General features: G+C 41.5%; 2 protein-coding genes across 2 annotated transcripts; both read left to right on the top strand.

Annotated features, from left to right (window-relative positions):
• The first annotated feature begins 4458 nt into the window (after positions 1–4458).
• On the top strand, positions 4459–16564 carry LOC102370218 (biotinidase). The gene is made up of 5 exons (XM_025198973.1): positions 4459–4543; positions 5520–5541; positions 13892–14123; positions 15900–16049; positions 16502–16564. The coding sequence occupies exons 1-5, from the start codon at positions 4459–4461 to the stop codon at positions 16562–16564; spliced, it is 552 nt and encodes a 183-aa protein (XP_025054758.1).
• A 664-nt stretch (positions 16565–17228) lies between these two features.
• Positions 17229–18392, top strand: LOC112549578 (biotinidase-like). Its single transcript, XM_025198972.1, has one exon. It carries the CDS (start codon positions 17229–17231, stop codon positions 18390–18392), a length of 1164 nt encoding a protein of 387 aa, XP_025054757.1.

Genomic DNA, 18392 nt, shown 5'->3' with positions numbered 1-18392 from the left:
AGGGAGTCTCCCACAACAAACACCTTACGTTTTGTCTTGGAGAGAGCAGGGGCGGGAGCTGCAGTTGGGCCCATGTTGCCTGTGGGAGCCGGCAACTCAGCAGGCTCTGCTGGAGTGGCAAGAGGTGCATACCTGTTGCTCAGCTCCGGCGGGGCAGGGGCCTTGGTCCGGTGGGCCTTAGGGCCCTTGACCACTGTGGTCCATGCCCCTGGCTGGACAGAGCGGGAGGTCCCCGAGTCCTCCTCTGGCCTGGAGGGAGACTGTGGTCTACCCTCCGCCTCCCGGGGAAGAAGGGCCTGGCAGTAGGAGTCTATCTCCTGCTCACAGTCCCTGATGGCACGCAGTCTCTGGACTGTGGCCTGGAGCTCCTCCAGCTGGCGTGCCAGAGACCCCAAAAGGGAGCAGACCCCACAAAGGGAGGGAATCAGGCTCCCAGGCCCCAGAGCCTGGAAAAGGGACAGGCAGCCCCCGCAGCCGAGAGCCATGTTCTGAAAGTATAGGATTGATCACAGGCAAGTCACTTAACATCTGTAACTATCAGTTTCATTTATGTGTAAAACGGGGATACCTTCAATTCAAAGGTGAAGCTAAATTAATGTTTGAGACTTTGACTAAAGGCAAAACAAAAAATGCAAAATATTAATAAAAAAGTGGAAATACATATTACCAGTGAAGGGTACATTTGTAGCATTGTGCCAATCTAACAATTGCCTTTCATTTAAGATGGATATGAGTAAGCAACTGAACTCAGAGAAGTAGGTAACTGAAATAATTTCTCAGACAACATAGGCTTATATATCACTTAAAAGTAAATGCATCATTGGCAAGACTTTGAACTTGCCTGGGTAGAGGAAAAGTTTGCAAGTGAAAGATGAGAAACATGAAGAAAGGAATGGAGAAAAGAAAGCTTTGGTATAGCCTGGATAAACGAGTATAACTGAGGTCAAGCTTTGAGTGAGTGTTTTGGCAGGAGAAGATGCTGATTGAACGAACCTTTGTCTTGTGGTTCGAGTTCTCCTGTGCATGGTCTTATTCTTTTACATAATTAAGTGCATCTAGTTCCCCTGTTCTTCCTAGGTCTGTAACCACTTCTGATAAATTCTCTTTGCTCCACAAGTCTGCTGCCCGCTTCCCTTTTAAGGATCACCTTTGAGGTTGCCATAAAGAGGGAGAGCAGCTGTTTTCCCTCACTGTGTAGAGCTGAATGAGAAGCAATGGCTTCAAATTGCAACACAGTAGATTGAGATCAGGTATCAGGAAGAACTTCATTACTGTTAGACTAGTGAAACAGTAGAATATGCTGCTCCAGGGAAGCTGTGGAATTGTCTTCTTGAAAATCTCCAAAGATGATGTTGGGGAAGAAGCATTAGATAGATGAGGAGTAATGTTCCTACATTCAGGCAAGGGGTTGGACCAGATGACTCTTGGGTCCCTTGCAACCCTATGATTTTATGGTTTACATCACTGGGTTAAATAAATGTAAATGGTATTTAGCTTTGGTAGCATCTGGTGCCTTCCCAGACTTGAACAAGGGTTTTTTGTTCAAAAGTTCATTTAATCTCTCTTCCCAACTGTAGAGTTGGTCCTATAAAAGGTACGTACGCCAAACAAATCTTTGGAACATTATAGCTACAACAATACTACAGTGCTGCTTCAGGAAAACAGGAGGTGGTATAGTTGTTGTAAATGAATAAAATTGCTTCAAATAATTTCTTTCCATCATTTTTTTCCCTAACTGGAGCTACCTACAAAACCCCAAATATTGGCAAGTTACTTGGTCTACAGGAGTAACACTGGCTTAAAGCAACAGCTGGAGGTTCCCTAAGAAAGGCTGAGAAAGAGCTTGCAGACAAAAGTGAAATCTCTTATGGAGAAATAAACATCTCAATAGATTGAGAAGCCTTGTAGTAACACTCCTAGTCCAGACTGGTGAGAGACCAGCTAGGTGAGCAGCGCATTGACTGATCTAGACTGAAAGTTCCTTTTTCAAAGAGGGGAGACCAAGCAAACTTTAGCCAACTCAAAACTAACAGACAGACATGAGCTATAGCAAGAACTCTTGGGATAAAAAAAATTTAGCTCTAGGAAGATAAAAGGGACACAGACAACAGCAGAAGTCAGCAACCTCAGTTCAGGATTTGTCCAGTTAGAGGACTTGAATAGCAGAGGGTACTCAAATATTTACAAAAATTCTCCATCCTATTTATATCCCATTGAGACATACAGGGAAGGAGGTGGATTCTTTTAACTGGAATACTGCATAAATCCACCTTTGGAAGGGAAACTCCAATGTGGATGTTTGATTTAGTAAAATATGAGTGTCCAAATGAGTGATTACAATGGTGGTTGGGGAGAGTGGGGAACAACTTGAGTGGCACAGCAGAACATACCACTGAGCAAAAAGTGAGTTATCTAACCCCAGTATACTAAAAGCCTGCCATTAGTCTGGGTTAACCAAGACACAGCTAAGAGTTAGAACCAGGGTAGGGGGAGAGGGTTTGAAGAAACTACCTGGCCTGGCCAAGGGCCTGAGACTTGGGATCCTGGCATACCTGGATAAAAACAAGGACTTTCAGGATTAATTAGCAATGGACTGATTTAAGAGACATTCGCTTGGATTTAGACTTGCACATTAGGATTAGTAGAGACTATCAGACAGACAAAGAAACAGTGAAATTTAATCTTTTCTTGTGGCAGCCAACCAGAAGAGGAAACAGCCACTTGTGAGGAAGATACAAACACCAGAATGGGTTATTAGAGATAGTGGAGTTTCAATTAGCGGAAGTCTGTATGAGCAAACACTTGGATGGAATAATTTAGATCAGGATGATCCTGCATGGAGCAAGGGATCACTGTACTAAACGCCTTGAGGTCCTTTCCAGCCCCATTTTTATAAGATTGCCGTATGCCTTATAGGTAAATCTGTCAAACATACACGTTGAAAAGGGAAATTTTTATTTGTTTATGACATTATTGCATCATTAGGAAAAATAAATTCTGTTTCTAAAAGGAAAATTGGCAACATACACAAATTAAGGGAAGCAAATTCAGGGAAATTCTGGTCTGTGGATAAATTAATCATAAGAGGCAATATTGTTATAAGGCAAATAAGAACAAAGCATCACAAATGTCCAATGATAACCCTTGACCTATTCTGGGAAATGGGAGGACAAAGCTGAAGGGGCAGATCTTGAAGATAAAAGGAATAGTCACACAGTGTGTGTGCTGGTGTTTTCTTTTTTAAGATCCGGGTAGATGACAATAATAATACAGGTCAGCTTTAAAATATAAGGATCATTTATAGTGATTCAGACCTAAATTAGACCAGTCAGATTAAACCAAACACGCTGGTCTGAAATGGAATCAATGAGTGGGCACCTCACCATAAACTTAGTGGGTTTGAGAACTGGAGCTTGAGAATTTCCATAAGAAGTCTGGATAGTCCCGGATAGTAGATGAGCTCACAGCTGGTTATGATTACCAGTTACTAACCATCGCAAAATCTGTACCAGGACAGTTTTTTTCTATTTCAGTCTGTGGGAATTCTCTCCTTTTCAGTAAGCAAACTGTTTTGCCTCCAGAGCAGAAGGCATTAACATCATTTCCATGTTATATTAGCTTTCCAATAAAGGAAAGAGGAAAAGTACTTTAAAAAATGGTTTGAGACCTAGAGTTTTTGGGGCATCTAGCTGCTCCAGCTCTTGTGGATCAGAACTAGGAAAGAATCCCTGTTAATTTGCAGAACATTTTTTGACAAGCAACACATGATACAAAAAGTAATCTTGGTTACAAAATGTAAATATTCTCCAAGAAAATATAATTTACATCCTCTAAAGCACATCTATGAATTCACATCCTAGGATTTTATATTTACTCATTCAGTTAATTGAGTGTCAAATCTGTTTGGTTTGCAAGAGGAAAGGTGATTATCTGTTTTTTTCCCTATTCAACCTACAGCAAATTCAAACTAGCATCTAGAAATCCAAGTTCAGATTTTTCCTTCACCAGCAACAAAAGATTTTTAATTAGACTATGCTTGCCAATTTTTGTTGAAGAATGACTCAGAGTAGAATCCATCACCCTATTAAGTAGGTGTGGTTTTGGCTGTAGAGGGATGACATGAGTAGAAAAGCTAGTTTTTCTTCAGGACTTCAGTCAAGAAATATGACTCAGTGCCTCCACTTGCCTTTCAATAAAAAAAGTCCAATTTCCCTCTCCCCCATGCTTTAGATATTCTGTAGTCATTTATACTTGTCCAAAGGGGATGTCAAATATTAGGCTGAAAAAACAGAACCAGCCAAGACTGAACAGTTACAAACTGCCTGCAGATAAATTTAGATAGGAAATTAGAAGATTTCCAACAAAGAGGAGTGAAGTTTTAGAATAGTTTTCCAAGCGAAGTAGTGGGGGCTAACTGCCTGTCTTTATGATTTAGTTTAAGTTTATGGAAAGGATAGCATGATGGGACAGAGAGTTCTGGCCCAGCAATCGGTGAAAGAGATGTGGAATCATGCATTTGCAATATCCATTTTGGAACGTAGAAGTAATTATCTTGTAATGTGGTAGGTGTCTGGTAATCCCATACTTCTGGGCTTTTGCTGGTTGTCAGTATGGACTAGGAAGGAATTTTGTCCTATAAATACCACTCGCTTCTTAGGGGATGCAGGGGAGCACAACTCACAGTGGGGAAAGGAGTTACCCATGGGTCCAGAAATTTGGAGTGGGGGGTGGGGTGGAGAATGGCATTGTTAACTGCCGTGCCTCCCAGAGCTGTGGCAGTTAATGCTGCCCCCCTACTCTCTCAGATTTCTGGCTCACAAGAGCCCTTTTCTTTGCATATTGTACAGTCCCCCATTTTCCCCAGATGGTTGTAGGGAAGAGGGTGTGGGTTATATGTGAGAACATATGGGATTAACCAATTACTTTGTAAATGTGATGGTAGAATATTTCCCATTACTGTTGTCTTCCCTGTTTTTACCTATGGCATGTTGTAATGTGCTACTGGCATTTGTGATATTATGTCTCATAGTTGTGCACGGGGCTTTGAAGTGACAATTTTGGGGATGCCTGGGTAAATGCCTGCCTGAAAATACAGGGACTGGATTTGATGTACAAGGAAGCCCCTTCCAGTCCTTTGTTGACACCAGTTTAAGTCATGGAAAAATTCTGATTTGGCAGCATCTTATATCCCTTTTGTAAAGAGGCAGTTAGCTGCACAGTATACAGGAGCATCAGACCCATTACTTTCTTTATGACTTGTTGTTTGAATACCATCCTTCCATAATTTTAGAGTTAAGGCAAATATTTCTGTTATTTGTCATTTCCCTCAATGTGCATTTTATTTAGGCATTCTGCATTAGCCTCTTTCATAGGGATACAAATATTTAATCACAAAATACAGAATGTTATGACCAGTTTTATCATGGCACACTTCAAAAATTATTTTTATAAAGCAAATCTCTCCAAAGTATCCACTGGCAAAAAGTGAAAGTGGTGCTTGTGTTTTTATCATGTTTTAGGTAATAATGAGTCAAAACAAAGGTATTTCATAAAAGATTTGTAGGTGGGCAAATTGGCAGCTTGAAACTAGTTAAAAAAGCAGCTAACAGGAAGCATTTATTACAACGTTAGAGATTTTAACCATATTTAATAGTATAATTTGAGCCTTGTGTTTGTTTGATTTTTTTCTCTTTTCCATGGTATCTGCAACACGAGTTTGATAACACTACTGTATTGGGCATTTGAAGAAAAATAGCTGTGCTCTTTACTGGTCTGATAAATCAGAAAACTTATTTTCCATAGTAAAAATCCTTTGTATGTAATTATGCATATAACATTCCAGGTTTAATGGAAGTATCACTTACTATATTCCTTTATAAATTTTATGTAATAAATCCTATTTATATCTTATAATATAAAGTTTATATGGATTTCCTAGACATTTTGTTTTTTTGTCAGCAGAAATGGATCCATCTGCTGCGTGGACAGAAAGCAAGAGTGGCACAAGGATGAATGCTTGTTGCTCTTCATTTTGGAATTTAAACAATCTCTCTCCCTCTGTCAGGCCCCAAGGGCATATAACCACCTAAACTAAAGCCTTCTATCTTCTCCTGTCTTGCATAGATTCCTTTTTGCATCTTCACCTGTCCTTTCCAGAACAGTTTTTATGTTATCTTCCCATCATTGCCTTGATCTACCTTGAGGTCTGGTACCCTCCAACTCAGCTTCCAAAATTTGCCTCATATGCCTTCTCTCATCAGCTCTCATATGTCTTTCCCATTTCATTCTCTATGCTCTTACCTTGCTCAGGATGTCAGGTCTTTTGTAAAGGTCTACAAGGCCTTCTCCTCCATACTCCATTGTCTTGTACTGCACCAAATAAAACAATCAGATATTTTAAATTGATCTGTTTTGGACATGCAGTGATTTCAGTGAAATACTGCACTTAACATTTTCTAACTCATATGCTGTTAATTTGAAATTACTGCATCATCTCTATCTTCTAGCATACTGATTATATATACTTTGATTTTTCGCTTGCCATACAGAGAAGAATAATTAGACCCAGAACTGTGTTTGGTTTGCTTGTATTTTTAATTCTATACACTAACTCAAGGCTATCCAATTTCTGGGCTGCTGGGGGCCTTATGGCACACAGGTTACAGACCTAGGAGCCACATGCCATGCAGGAATTTCCCCACTCCACCCGACATTCCTGTACTCCACACAGCCAGCCTCCCCTCCCCATGCCACATACGCAGCCACACACCACTCCTGGCAGCCTGGAGCCCTCTTGCTGTGCTTCCGTCACCCAGCAGGAGCTGGGCAGGAAGCAGAAACTGGAGGAGGGAGGGGGAGCTCAGAAACCCCAGCTGCTCCAGCAGCTGGAGCAATGTGGGGAGCAGTGGCTGGGCAACAGCCTGCAGGCCTAATGCCAGTTGGACAGCAATGCATTACAATTATAGAATCATAGAGCATTAGTGTTGGAAGGGACCTCAGGAGGTCATGTAGTCCAACCACTTGCTCAAAGCAGGACCATTCCCAAATAGATCATCCCAGCCAAGGCTTTGTTTAGCTGGGTCTTAAAAACCTCCAAGGAGGGAGATTCCACAAGCTCTTGGGTAGCCTGTTCCAGTACTTTACTGCCCTCCTAGTGAGGAAGTTTTTCCTAATATCTAACCTAAACTTCCCTTGCTACAACTTGAAAGCATTGCTCTTTGTTCTGTTATCTGCCACTGACAACAGTCAAGGTCCATCCTCTTTCAAACCACCCTTTGGGTATTTGAAGGCTGCTATTAAATCCTCTGTCTTCTCTTCTCCAGACTAAATAAGCCCAGTTCCCCCAGAAGTCATGTGACCTAGCCCTCTAACCATTTTTGTTGCTCTCCGTAGGATGCTTTCCAATTTGGCCCCATCCTTTCTGTAGTGGGGCTCCCAAAACTAGACACAGCACTCCAGATGTGGCCTCACCAGTACAGAGGCCAGAACAGAGGGGAATAATCACTTCCCTTGTTCTGCTGGAAACATTTATTAATTCAGCCCAGTATGCTGTTAGTTTTCCTCACAACAAATACACACTGTTGGCTCATATTCAGTTTACTGTCCACTGTAACCCCCAGGTCCTTTTCTGTAGAGCTGCTGATTAGCCAGCCAGTTCCCAGTCTGTACTGGTTCATGGCATTGTTCCATCCCAAGTACAGGACTTTGCATTTGTCCTTACTAAACCTCATGAGATTTGATCCAATCCTCCAATTTGTCTAGGTCTCTCTGAATCCTAACCCTACCCCCTGCAGGATATCTAGTACTCCCCCTGGCCTGGTGTCATCAGCAAACTTGCTGATGGTGTACTCCATCTCATCGTCCAGATTGTTGATAAAGACATTGGACAAAACCAGCTCCAGGACTGAACCCTGGGGTACTCCACTTGATACAGGCTGCCAATTAGACATCAAGCTGTTGATTACTACCCTTTGAGCCTGACCATCCAGTCTGTTTTTTTTAGCCATCTTACAGTCCATTCATCCAGCCAGCCTGTACTTCTGAGCTTGCCTGCAAGAACATAGTGGAAGACTGTATCAAAGGCTTTGCTAAAGTCAGGGTATATCACATCCACTTCTTTTCCCCCATCCACAGAGCCAGTCACCTCATCATAAAAGGCAATCAGGTTGTGAGGCATGATGTACCCTTGGCAAATCCATGCTGACTGTTCCTAATCACCTTTTCCTCCAGGTGCTTAGAAATGGATTTCTTGAGGACCTGCTCCATGATTTTTCCAGGGACTGAGGTGAGGCCGACTGGCCTGTAGTTCCTCAGATCCTCCTTCTTCCATTTCTTAAAGATGGACACTATATTTGCCCTTGTCCTTTCGTCCAGGACCTCTCCCGATCCCCATGAGTTTTCAAGGATAATAGCCAGTGGGTCAGCAATCACATCAGCCAACTCCTTCAGCACCCTCGGGTACATCGTGTCTGGCCCCATGGATTTGTACACATCCAGTTTTTCTAAATAGTCCCTAACCTGTTTTTTCACTACTGTTGGCTGCTTACCTCTTCCCCAAACTGTGCTGCCAGGTGCAGTAGTGTGGGAGCTGACCTTGCCTGTGAAGGCTGAGGTAAAAAAAGGCATCGAGCACTCGAACCTTTTCTGCATCATCTTGTCACTAGGTTGCCTCCTCATTTCTGTAAGAGACCCACTTTCCCTGATCGTTTTCTTGTTGCTGACATACTTGTAGAAACCCTTCTACCCTTCACATCCATCGCTAGCTGCAACTCTAGTTGTGCTTTGGCTTTCCTGATTTCACGCCTGCATGCCTGAGGGATAACTTTTAAACTAGCTTGCAAGAACAGTCTGACTCTCAATTATGATAACTTTTCTGGTTTTGAATTTGTGTATAGAGCAGCAGTAGAAATTGACCTGCTTTGTTCATGCAGAAATGGATTGACAATTATGGAGCTCATACACCCCACCTCCCCCAGCAGCGGGAGCAATGTGGGGAGCAGTGGCTGGGCAACAGCCTGCAGGCCTAATGCCAGTTGGACAGCAATGCATTACAATTATAGAATCATAGAGCATTAGTGTTGGAAGGGACCTCAGGAGGTCATGTAGTCCAACCACTTGCTCAAAGCAGGACCATTCCCAAATAGATCATCCCAGCCAAGGCTTTGTTTAGCTGGGTCTTAAAAACCTCCAAGGAGGGAGATTCCACAAGCTCTTGGGTAGCCTGTTCCAGTACTTTACTGCCCTCCTAGTGAGGAAGTTTTTCCTAATATCTAACCTAAACTTCCCTTGCTACAACTTGAAAGCATTGCTCTTTGTTCTGTTATCTGCCACTGACAACAGTCAAGGTCCATCCTCTTTCAAACCACCCTTTGGGTATTTGAAGGCTGCTATTAAATCCTCTGTCTTCTCTTCTCCAGACTAAATAAGCCCAGTTCCCCCAGAAGTCATGTGACCTAGCCCTCTAACCATTTTTGTTGCTCTCCGTAGGATGCTTTCCAATTTGGCCCCATCCTTTCTGTAGTGGGGCTCCCAAAACTAGACACAGCACTCCAGATGTGGCCTCACCAGTACAGAGGCCAGAACAGAGGGGAATAATCACTTCCCTTGTTCTGCTGGAAACATTTATTAATTCAGCCCAGTATGCTGTTAGTTTTCCTCACAACAAATACACACTGTTGGCTCATATTCAGTTTACTGTCCACTGTAACCCCCAGGTCCTTTTCTGTAGAGCTGCTGATTAGCCAGCCAGTTCCCAGTCTGTACTGGTTCATGGCATTGTTCCATCCCAAGTACAGGACTTTGCATTTGTCCTTACTAAACCTCATGAGATTTGATCCAATCCTCCAATTTGTCTAGGTCTCTCTGAATCCTAACCCTACCCCCTGCAGGATATCTAGTACTCCCCCTGGCCTGGTGTCATCAGCAAACTTGCTGATGGTGTACTCCATCTCATCGTCCAGATTGTTGATAAAGACATTGGACAAAACCAGCTCCAGGACTGAACCCTGGGGTACTCCACTTGATACAGGCTGCCAATTAGACATCAAGCTGTTGATTACTACCCTTTGAGCCTGACCATCCAGTCTGTTTTTTTTAGCCATCTTACAGTCCATTCATCCAGCCAGCCTGTACTTCTGAGCTTGCCTGCAAGAACATAGTGGAAGACTGTATCAAAGGCTTTGCTAAAGTCAGGGTATATCACATCCACTTCTTTTCCCCCATCCACAGAGCCAGTCACCTCATCATAAAAGGCAATCAGGTTGTGAGGCATGATGTACCCTTGGCAAATCCATGCTGACTGTTCCTAATCACCTTTTCCTCCAGGTGCTTAGAAATGGATTTCTTGAGGACCTGCTCCATGATTTTTCCAGGGACTGAGGTGAGGCCGACTGGCCTGTAGTTCCTCAGATCCTCCTTCTTCCATTTCTTAAAGATGGACACTATATTTGCCCTTGTCCTTTCGTCCAGGACCTCTCCCGATCACCATGAGTTTTCAAGGATAATAGCCAGTGGGTCAGCAATCACATCAGCCAACTCCTTCAGCACCCTCGGGTACATCGTGTCTGGCCCCATGGATTTGTACACATCCAGTTTTTCTAAATAGTCCCTAACCTGTTTTTTCACTACTGTTGGCTGCTTACCTCTTCCCCAAACTGTGCTGCCAGGTGCAGTAGTGTGGGAGCTGACCTTGCCTGTGAAGGCTGAGGTAAAAAAAGGCATCGAGCACTCGAACCTTTTCTGCATCATCTTGTCACTAGGTTGCCTCCTCATTTCTGTAAGAGACCCACTTTCCCTGATCGTTTTCTTGTTGCTGACATACTTGTAGAAACCCTTCTACCCTTCACATCCATCGCTAGCTGCAACTCTAGTTGTGCTTTGGCTTTCCTGATTTCACGCCTGCATGCCTGAGGGATAACTTTTAAACTAGCTTGCAAGAACAGTCTGACTCTCAATTATGATAACTTTTCTGGTTTTGAATTTGTGTATAGAGCAGCAGTAGAAATTGACCTGCTTTGTTCATGCAGAAATGGATTGACAATTAGAGTTCCTGAGAGAGATTTAATGAACAGAATAAATATAAAGCACATTAAAAGAAAATGAAAGTGTCATTGAGAAAAATAATCTAATTAAATTATGAGTCTCTAAAAATGCTTAACACAGCATTTGGAGATATCATTTTATACAATAATATTGTTTACTTCAATAGGGCTTTCTGTCTAAACCCTAGATACACTTGCTGATCTCAATTAATTAACTCATAATTTTTGTGCCAAATTATGCCCATTGAATTTTTCTCAAACAGGGAAGTCATCACATTTTCCATTAATAGAAATTATTTACAACACAAAAGGGCGACAAATACAGTTGAATTAAATTCCCTTTATCATTTTAGCAGCTATTCCATTTTCCAGGATTCTGTCAGCAGGTCTCTTACTTAAAATAGCTTTCCAATACTCCTTTAGAATAAATAAATGTTACAGAAAGTGAACAGAGAAGGTGAAATGGAGCGTTTTTTTTATATACACTAGTAACTGATTTTAGAATTTGGTTGGGATAAGTTAAGGATCCAGGCCAAAACCCTTTTAAGTCAAGGGAAATGGAGCCAGTTTCAGCAGAGACTGTGCCTCCATACACATTTAAATTTTGGGAATTCTCCCAGGTTTGTTCTCCTGGTAAGAAAACCTACCCAGAGACGCATGAACAGATATTTGGATGCTGAGCCTTTGAAGAGCAGAGAGCTTGCAGTGCTGATGGCTGATGCTGAACAGCCAAGGGGCCCCTGTGTAAAATTCTCAGGATACTCTGCAGGCTCCTCCAGTCTGTCCAGAAGCGCATAGGGGGTACCCCGACTGGTTGACTCAGACTGCCTGTCTCCCTGCTTTTTATTTTATTTATATAAGTTGCACAGTATAGAGGCTGTGCTATAATAAATAATTTCAGCTTTTATTAGAAAACATACAAGAAAACCAAACCAAACCATCTCAAGCTATTATTTGCTCATAGATATATAAATAAATAAAAATTTCCAGGTCAGATTAGCCAGATCAGTCCCAAATCCTTTGAATTGTTCCATATTGGCCATGTTCCTAGCAAGCGTATGTGGCCCTGCTACTGGCGAGTATTGATAAAGGGCTGCTGTCAGACCTTACTGATATATAAATATTCCATGGATTTTAGAATACCTTTTTTTTTAAATAAATGAAACAAACTGAGATCCAACATACCTATAAGTATGGCTTAAGGCTAACGGTTATTGCTTCCAATATATCCTTTATGGCACACCAAGGAAACTGGGGTCAGCAGATCTCTCCCTTCCTGGGGTGGGAGAGATGCATCTTCCAGAGAATTTGCTGTAACTATTTTCTTTTGAAATGAAGATGCTTTAATTTAAGCTAGCAGCTGCATACCTGCTAAAAATCAGCAGGGTACAACTGCACAGCAGTGTTTAGACCATGGTAATAAATTTTCACTCATGAATGGACGGATCTGTGCAACCTTCCTGCATCTCCTTGAAGCTCAAAAAGAATTCATGAAATCCCAAATTTCACCAAAGATGCCAGAAACATGATGACAGACATCTTGTTGTGGTGCACGCTTATCAAATTGTTTGTCCTATGGAAAATAACTGCGGTTTTTATATAGCACTTCACATGTTCACAGAATTGCAGAGAAATATACTAGTTACTGAATCCTAATGAAGATGCTGAATAGGTTAGTGTTTTCCTTACTTTGCTGATGGGAACTGATTTGGTCAAAATCATACCAAGTCAGTGACAAAGACAGAATGCAGGCCTGCCCAACTTCTAGCTCCTTGCACGTATTTTTCCAGACTGGTATCTTCCAGCCTTTGGGAAAGATGAGTGGGAAGACATCTTCTGAGTTCTCTCACAGTTAAGAATATGTATATTTGTATTCTATTCTGCTGCTGTTGAGAGCATGTTGAAGGAGTTTGACAGGAAGAGAAATCACCAGATGATCTCAGTGATTCATCTAAGATACATAGTCACAAGTCACTAGTTTGGGTTTTTCTTATTTTGCTGCAACAGCTTTAAATTGTTACTGGTAGATGTCTTGCATGCTAGATTGTCAACACTGTTTTGTCCAGAGTGGGAAACAGAGGAAAGGAAATTTATCTGAGAACCCCAGAGTAGAGATAAAAAATGTATGTAATATTTTTATGAGCAGCATATTTCTTTTTTCTGTCTGTAATAACCAGTAGTAATATCAGCCTGCACTGCAGTCAGCATTTTTCTTTGCAGTCTGTGAATGAGTTCATTGAACAAAGTGAGATTTAGTTTATATTTATTACTCTTTAAAAATGGTGCAGGATGATTCCATAAACCATAAGAGAAGGTCCTTCTGAGGATAAAAAAAAGCAGATGCTTGCAAGAATACCATATAAACTTAATTCCTTTGGCAATGATCTGTTTTAGCTTTGAAGGGAAAAGGTACATTGCTGGAGTCTGATTTCCAAATAGCTTGTGTCTAGGGAATATTATAAAGAGAGCTGGGGCCAAACTGGAGAGTTTTGACTATTTGTTAACCTTTGCCAAAAGCTGACGTTACTCAGATCTTAGGGTTTAAGCTGCATCCTATAAATGAAATTTATAGTTGTCCTAGAAGATAAGGGTTGGAAACTAAGCAAAGACGTTTTTTCCACCCCCAGACATGTATGTAGTAGAAATAGTTTTGAAAGTGATATCTTTACTTAAAGCTTCAGATCAAACAGATTACTATAATTTTTAGAAGCAGCAATGGTATGAAAAATATCTATTCCAATTCTGTTACAAATCCCAGAGTTAAACCATCAGTATTAATTTATTAAGAGTCAAACTTAAATTCCTGACATTTTTTTTGTTCAGATGTTTTGCTTTTCTCTGTTTCACTTTAGATCCACTGCAGACATGTTGGAAGCCCTTTGTGAATTAATTTTGGTTTTTTTCTGCTATCAAGTTGATTCAGTAGAACTTCAAAGAGAGGGACATTATATTGCTGCTGTGTATGAACATGAATCCATACTGAGTCCTAATCCAACAGCCCTCACTGATCGACAGTCTGCATTAGAACTAATGAGAAGAAATCTAGACATCTATGAAGAACAAGTAATAGCTGCAGCCAAACAAGTAAGATATGATAGGATGAGAATTTTTTTGGCCGTCTTAACTTCTGTAAAATATGTTTTTATTATTGAAGACAATCTTTTCAAACTTGGTTACCTAAAGTTTCACACCTGGGCTAAGTACAGACAGTCAAAAAGTCCAAGGCTGAATCAATTCAGTCTTTGCACGTTAGTCTATACTGCAGAGATTAAACTGAGAAACAACTGGACACATTTACTTTTGATTCAGGAAATGCAGCCAAATGCCTGTAGTGGCTCAGGCCAGAAGCAGGGAGGCGCTAGAGCATGGCTCTCTGGCACATAGCCAGCATGGGCTGTGTGTTCACTTCCTCTTCCTGTTGCTCCCAAGGTCTCTGGGATTTGCATTCCAGAATCAGAAGCAGGATTTTACAGGGTTGCGCATCTCTTCTGCTTCCAGATGCCTGTGGGATTTGTAGTCCACAGATGCAGCCAGCAGTAACTTTCAGTAAGTTTAGCAGGGCAGCTCTGTACTCAGGGGAAGGGGGGTTTAACTCCCAGCTAGGGTTTCCCTGGGGGGGAGTGAAGGGGAGGGGGGAGGAGGCAGACCAGGACTAGAAAGCATGCTGGGATGCCTGGTATTCAGAGAATCTGAACAGCCAGCAACTCCCACTCAGGTCAGCACCTCTTGAATTCAGATCAGTTAATAAGTTCCTTTATTTCAGGTACTCAGTTATGAAGAACAGGCCTATTAGTTGGTGAACAACTCTTTCAGTTTTTATCGAAAATCCAATGTAAAATACTGCAGACCTCTTCAGCTCCTCTCCTCTTTTCTGCTCTTCATTATACACTTGCCAGTAGAGCAATATCTGTCACCTTCATGTCTCTGTGAGTTGCATCCTCTACTTGCAGGGTTGGGCACATGGATTGTTTACTTACCTAAAAATCCAACAACTCTGTAAGAAAATAGGAACTGGCTTAGTGAATAGCAGCATGGGTTGCTATGGAAGGAGTTTATGCTCCTCCAGGGTAGGTGTGACCGATAGAAACAGAGTACTTGGTAGGAACAATGTGAAACTCTAAGGGTAGGTACATTGTGACCTTGCACCCATATTATATATCACTACTTAATCTTTTGCATGATCTATGAAGCAGTGTTAATATAGCATCCAGGATAGGTGTAAATGATCCTTCTTAAGGGAGAGTACAAGAAAGGAGAAAAAGCCTTGATCCTAGACTAGAAATTCCCAGCAGCTTCCTGTTAGCTGTACCAACTACGGGAGGGCGCTAACACAGACCTTAGAATGAGCTAGCACCAAAGTTGCACGGTATAGTGGCAGTGCTATAATAAAGGATTTCAGCTTTTATTAGAAAACATACAAGAAAACCAAACCAAACCAAACCAAACGATCTCTAGCTGCTGTTATTTGATTTTGCAAAGAAAATATCCAATTCCTATTTTCCTGAGCACGGAACAATCATAGTTATTTGTGAAGATTTAAAAAGTCACCCAGAACTGTATCATTGCTTATGAAAGCACATAAGAAGGGAAGAGGTGGGGGAGTCACCGTGAGTTACAGACTGACACTAGAAGTAAAAGGTATTTTCTGCCGTTTCCTTCCCAAGTCATGCAGGGTACAAACACAAAGAGCCTAGAAGAATCCAGCAGGTCATCTGAGCTGCACTGTAGAGAGGCCATCCCTCTCGCATGGTGGGATGGCCACCAGAGCCCATGAACCTATTCTGCCCTTATGAAGGAGAGGGGGAAAGTTCAAGGAGCACAGAGATCCCTCGCTGCCAGCTGTGTTTGTTTTGCTTACAGGGGGCGCAGATTATCGTCTTTCCTGAAGATGGAATCCATGGCTTCAACTTCACCAGAAAGTCAATTTTCCCTTACTTAGAATTTGTTCCACATCCCCACTCCATGACATGGAATCCATGCAGACAGCCACATCTGTTCAACGACACACAGGTATGTTTTAGAGTAATGTACTAAGAGGTGTGGTGGAAAAACAGAGGACTTATACTCCAGGTGGTAGACAGACAGCAGGAGCAAAGTTCTTAAAAAATTTAACTGTCTCAAGTTTACGTAAAGATATAAGCAATAAAAACCCCATAGTTTGTAAGGACCAGATTCCTCAGTGACTCTCAGTTTATACTGGTGTCGTTCTATAAACAGAATTACACCATTTTTGCACTTGTGTTATTGAGAACAGTAGCAGCCCTACATAAGCAGAATTGATGCCATGTAGAGAATTTCTGAAAGGAGGCAAGGTTTCGAGAAGAGCAGATTGAAGCTTTACTATCTGGTGATTTAATTAACAGTTCATTTTCATTGGTACTTTCTTTTTAAAATATTTTTGTTATGTATAAATGAAGTAACAGTCCCTCACTGGACACATAATTTATCTATGTTTACTGAAGGGTTTTAACAGAGTAATGCAGTGGTTGTACCAAATGTGTCCGTGTCATCCCGCCCCCACCTAAACTCAAGGAAATCCAGGTACTGGTAATTAACTGCTTTCACTCCCTTTCTTTTTCAGTTAGTGAATTGGCAAGCTTGATAGGAATCATTGAGATAAAACTATGAAAATAAAGATTTTTATCCTTAAATACAAACTGGTGTTTTAAGATAATGTTGAGCTCAAGTTCAGATAATTGAGAAGTTATGGAGCCATTTTGTCCTTATCATTACTACATCCCTATCTCTAGATTGTACCCCTTGAGCACTTACACTGCTGCATGAATGCTTTTATCTAACCTGAAGAGATTTGCACTCATATTTGCAATGGAGGCCATTTCTAAAGGGGGAAAAATCAAGCCCTAAAAATATAAGGGAAGGTTTTTTTTTCTTTTCAATAAATGAAAAGAATGAGACTAAAATCTAAATTAATTTTCTAAGGTGTTTTGCAGGAAATAGAAAGTCCAGGTCACAAACGTATCTTTATATAAGGAAGCACTTGTCCCAAAGATAGTTCACTACAAAAATCACTTGCTAAGTTTACGCTGAAATTGTTCATTTTTTCCAACTATGAAAACGTTAACATTTCAAGAGATAGAACCATAGCTGCTCAAGTAAGTGTCCTTTCATGTTAAAAAATGCTTACATGTTCCTAACCTGTTTCTCCAGGTTCTTCAGCAACTGAGCTGCATGGCATTGAGAAATAAAATATTCCTAGTGGCAAACATAGGAGCTAAGCAACCCTGTGAGCACAGTGATGTACGCTGCCCACCTGATGGCAGATACCAATTTAATACAGATGTTGTGTTCGATGACAGTGGTACGCTGGTAGCTAGATACCGCAAACAAAACCTGTATTTTGAGTATTCTTATGATACCCCATCAACAGTTGATTATTCGATTTTTGATACACCTTTCGCTGGCAAGTTTGGAATATTCACTTGTTTCGATATACTCTTCTATGAGCCTGCAGTGAGACTTATCAAGCAGTACAATGTGAAGCAGGTTGTGTATCCAACTGCATGGATGAACCAGCTCCCGCTCTTGTCTGCTGTGGAATTTCAGCAAGCTTTTGCAACTGCTTTCAGCATTAATATTTTGGCAGCTAATATCCACCACTCCACTTTGGGTATGACAGGCAGTGGCATATACACTCCGTCAAAGTCCTTCATTTATCATGACCTAAGAAGTCACAATGGCAAGCTCATAGTAGCAGAGATCCCTGTGATTACACCTGATCGTGAAGCCAATTGGGAGAGCAGTACAAAACATGGGGAGACCACAGATCTACCCAACAAAAATTTTGCAAGTCTCCCTCTAAATGATCAAGTTTGTCATAAAACGGATCAAGAAGCTCATTGCACGGTAGCAGGTAAAGCAAATGAAGAACTCTTGCCAGTATTTTATGCAGAGATGATGTATGATAATTTCACTTTTGTTCCTGTAAGGGGACAAGAAGGGAAGGTCCAGGTTTGTGCCAACTCCCTCTGCTGTTACTCACATTACCAGAGGCCTGTTTTATCTGATGAAGTGTATGCACTGGGAGTCTTTGATGGGCTTCACACAGTGCATGGCACATACTATGTTCAGGCCTGTGCATTAGTGAAGTGTGGTGGCCTCAGCTATAGCACCTGTGGGCAGGAGGTCACAAATGCAACTGCTCTGATACATTTCCAGCTGTGGGGAAACTTCAGTACTTCCTATATCTTTCCTCTACTGCTGACATCTGATGTTACATTGGACTTTCCTGATTACTTGGGTTGGAAAAACAACTACTATTTCATGAACAAAAATGGATTATCCTCTGGCTTAGTGACAGCTGCTCTATATGGACGATGGTATGAGAAGGACTAG

This window comes from Alligator sinensis, unplaced genomic scaffold (assembly GCF_000455745.1).
Source record: "Alligator sinensis unplaced genomic scaffold, ASM45574v1 scaffold29_1, whole genome shotgun sequence".
Taxonomy (NCBI): domain Eukaryota; kingdom Metazoa; phylum Chordata; order Crocodylia; family Alligatoridae; genus Alligator; species Alligator sinensis.
This window is presented reverse-complemented; position numbering and strand designations above follow the sequence as displayed.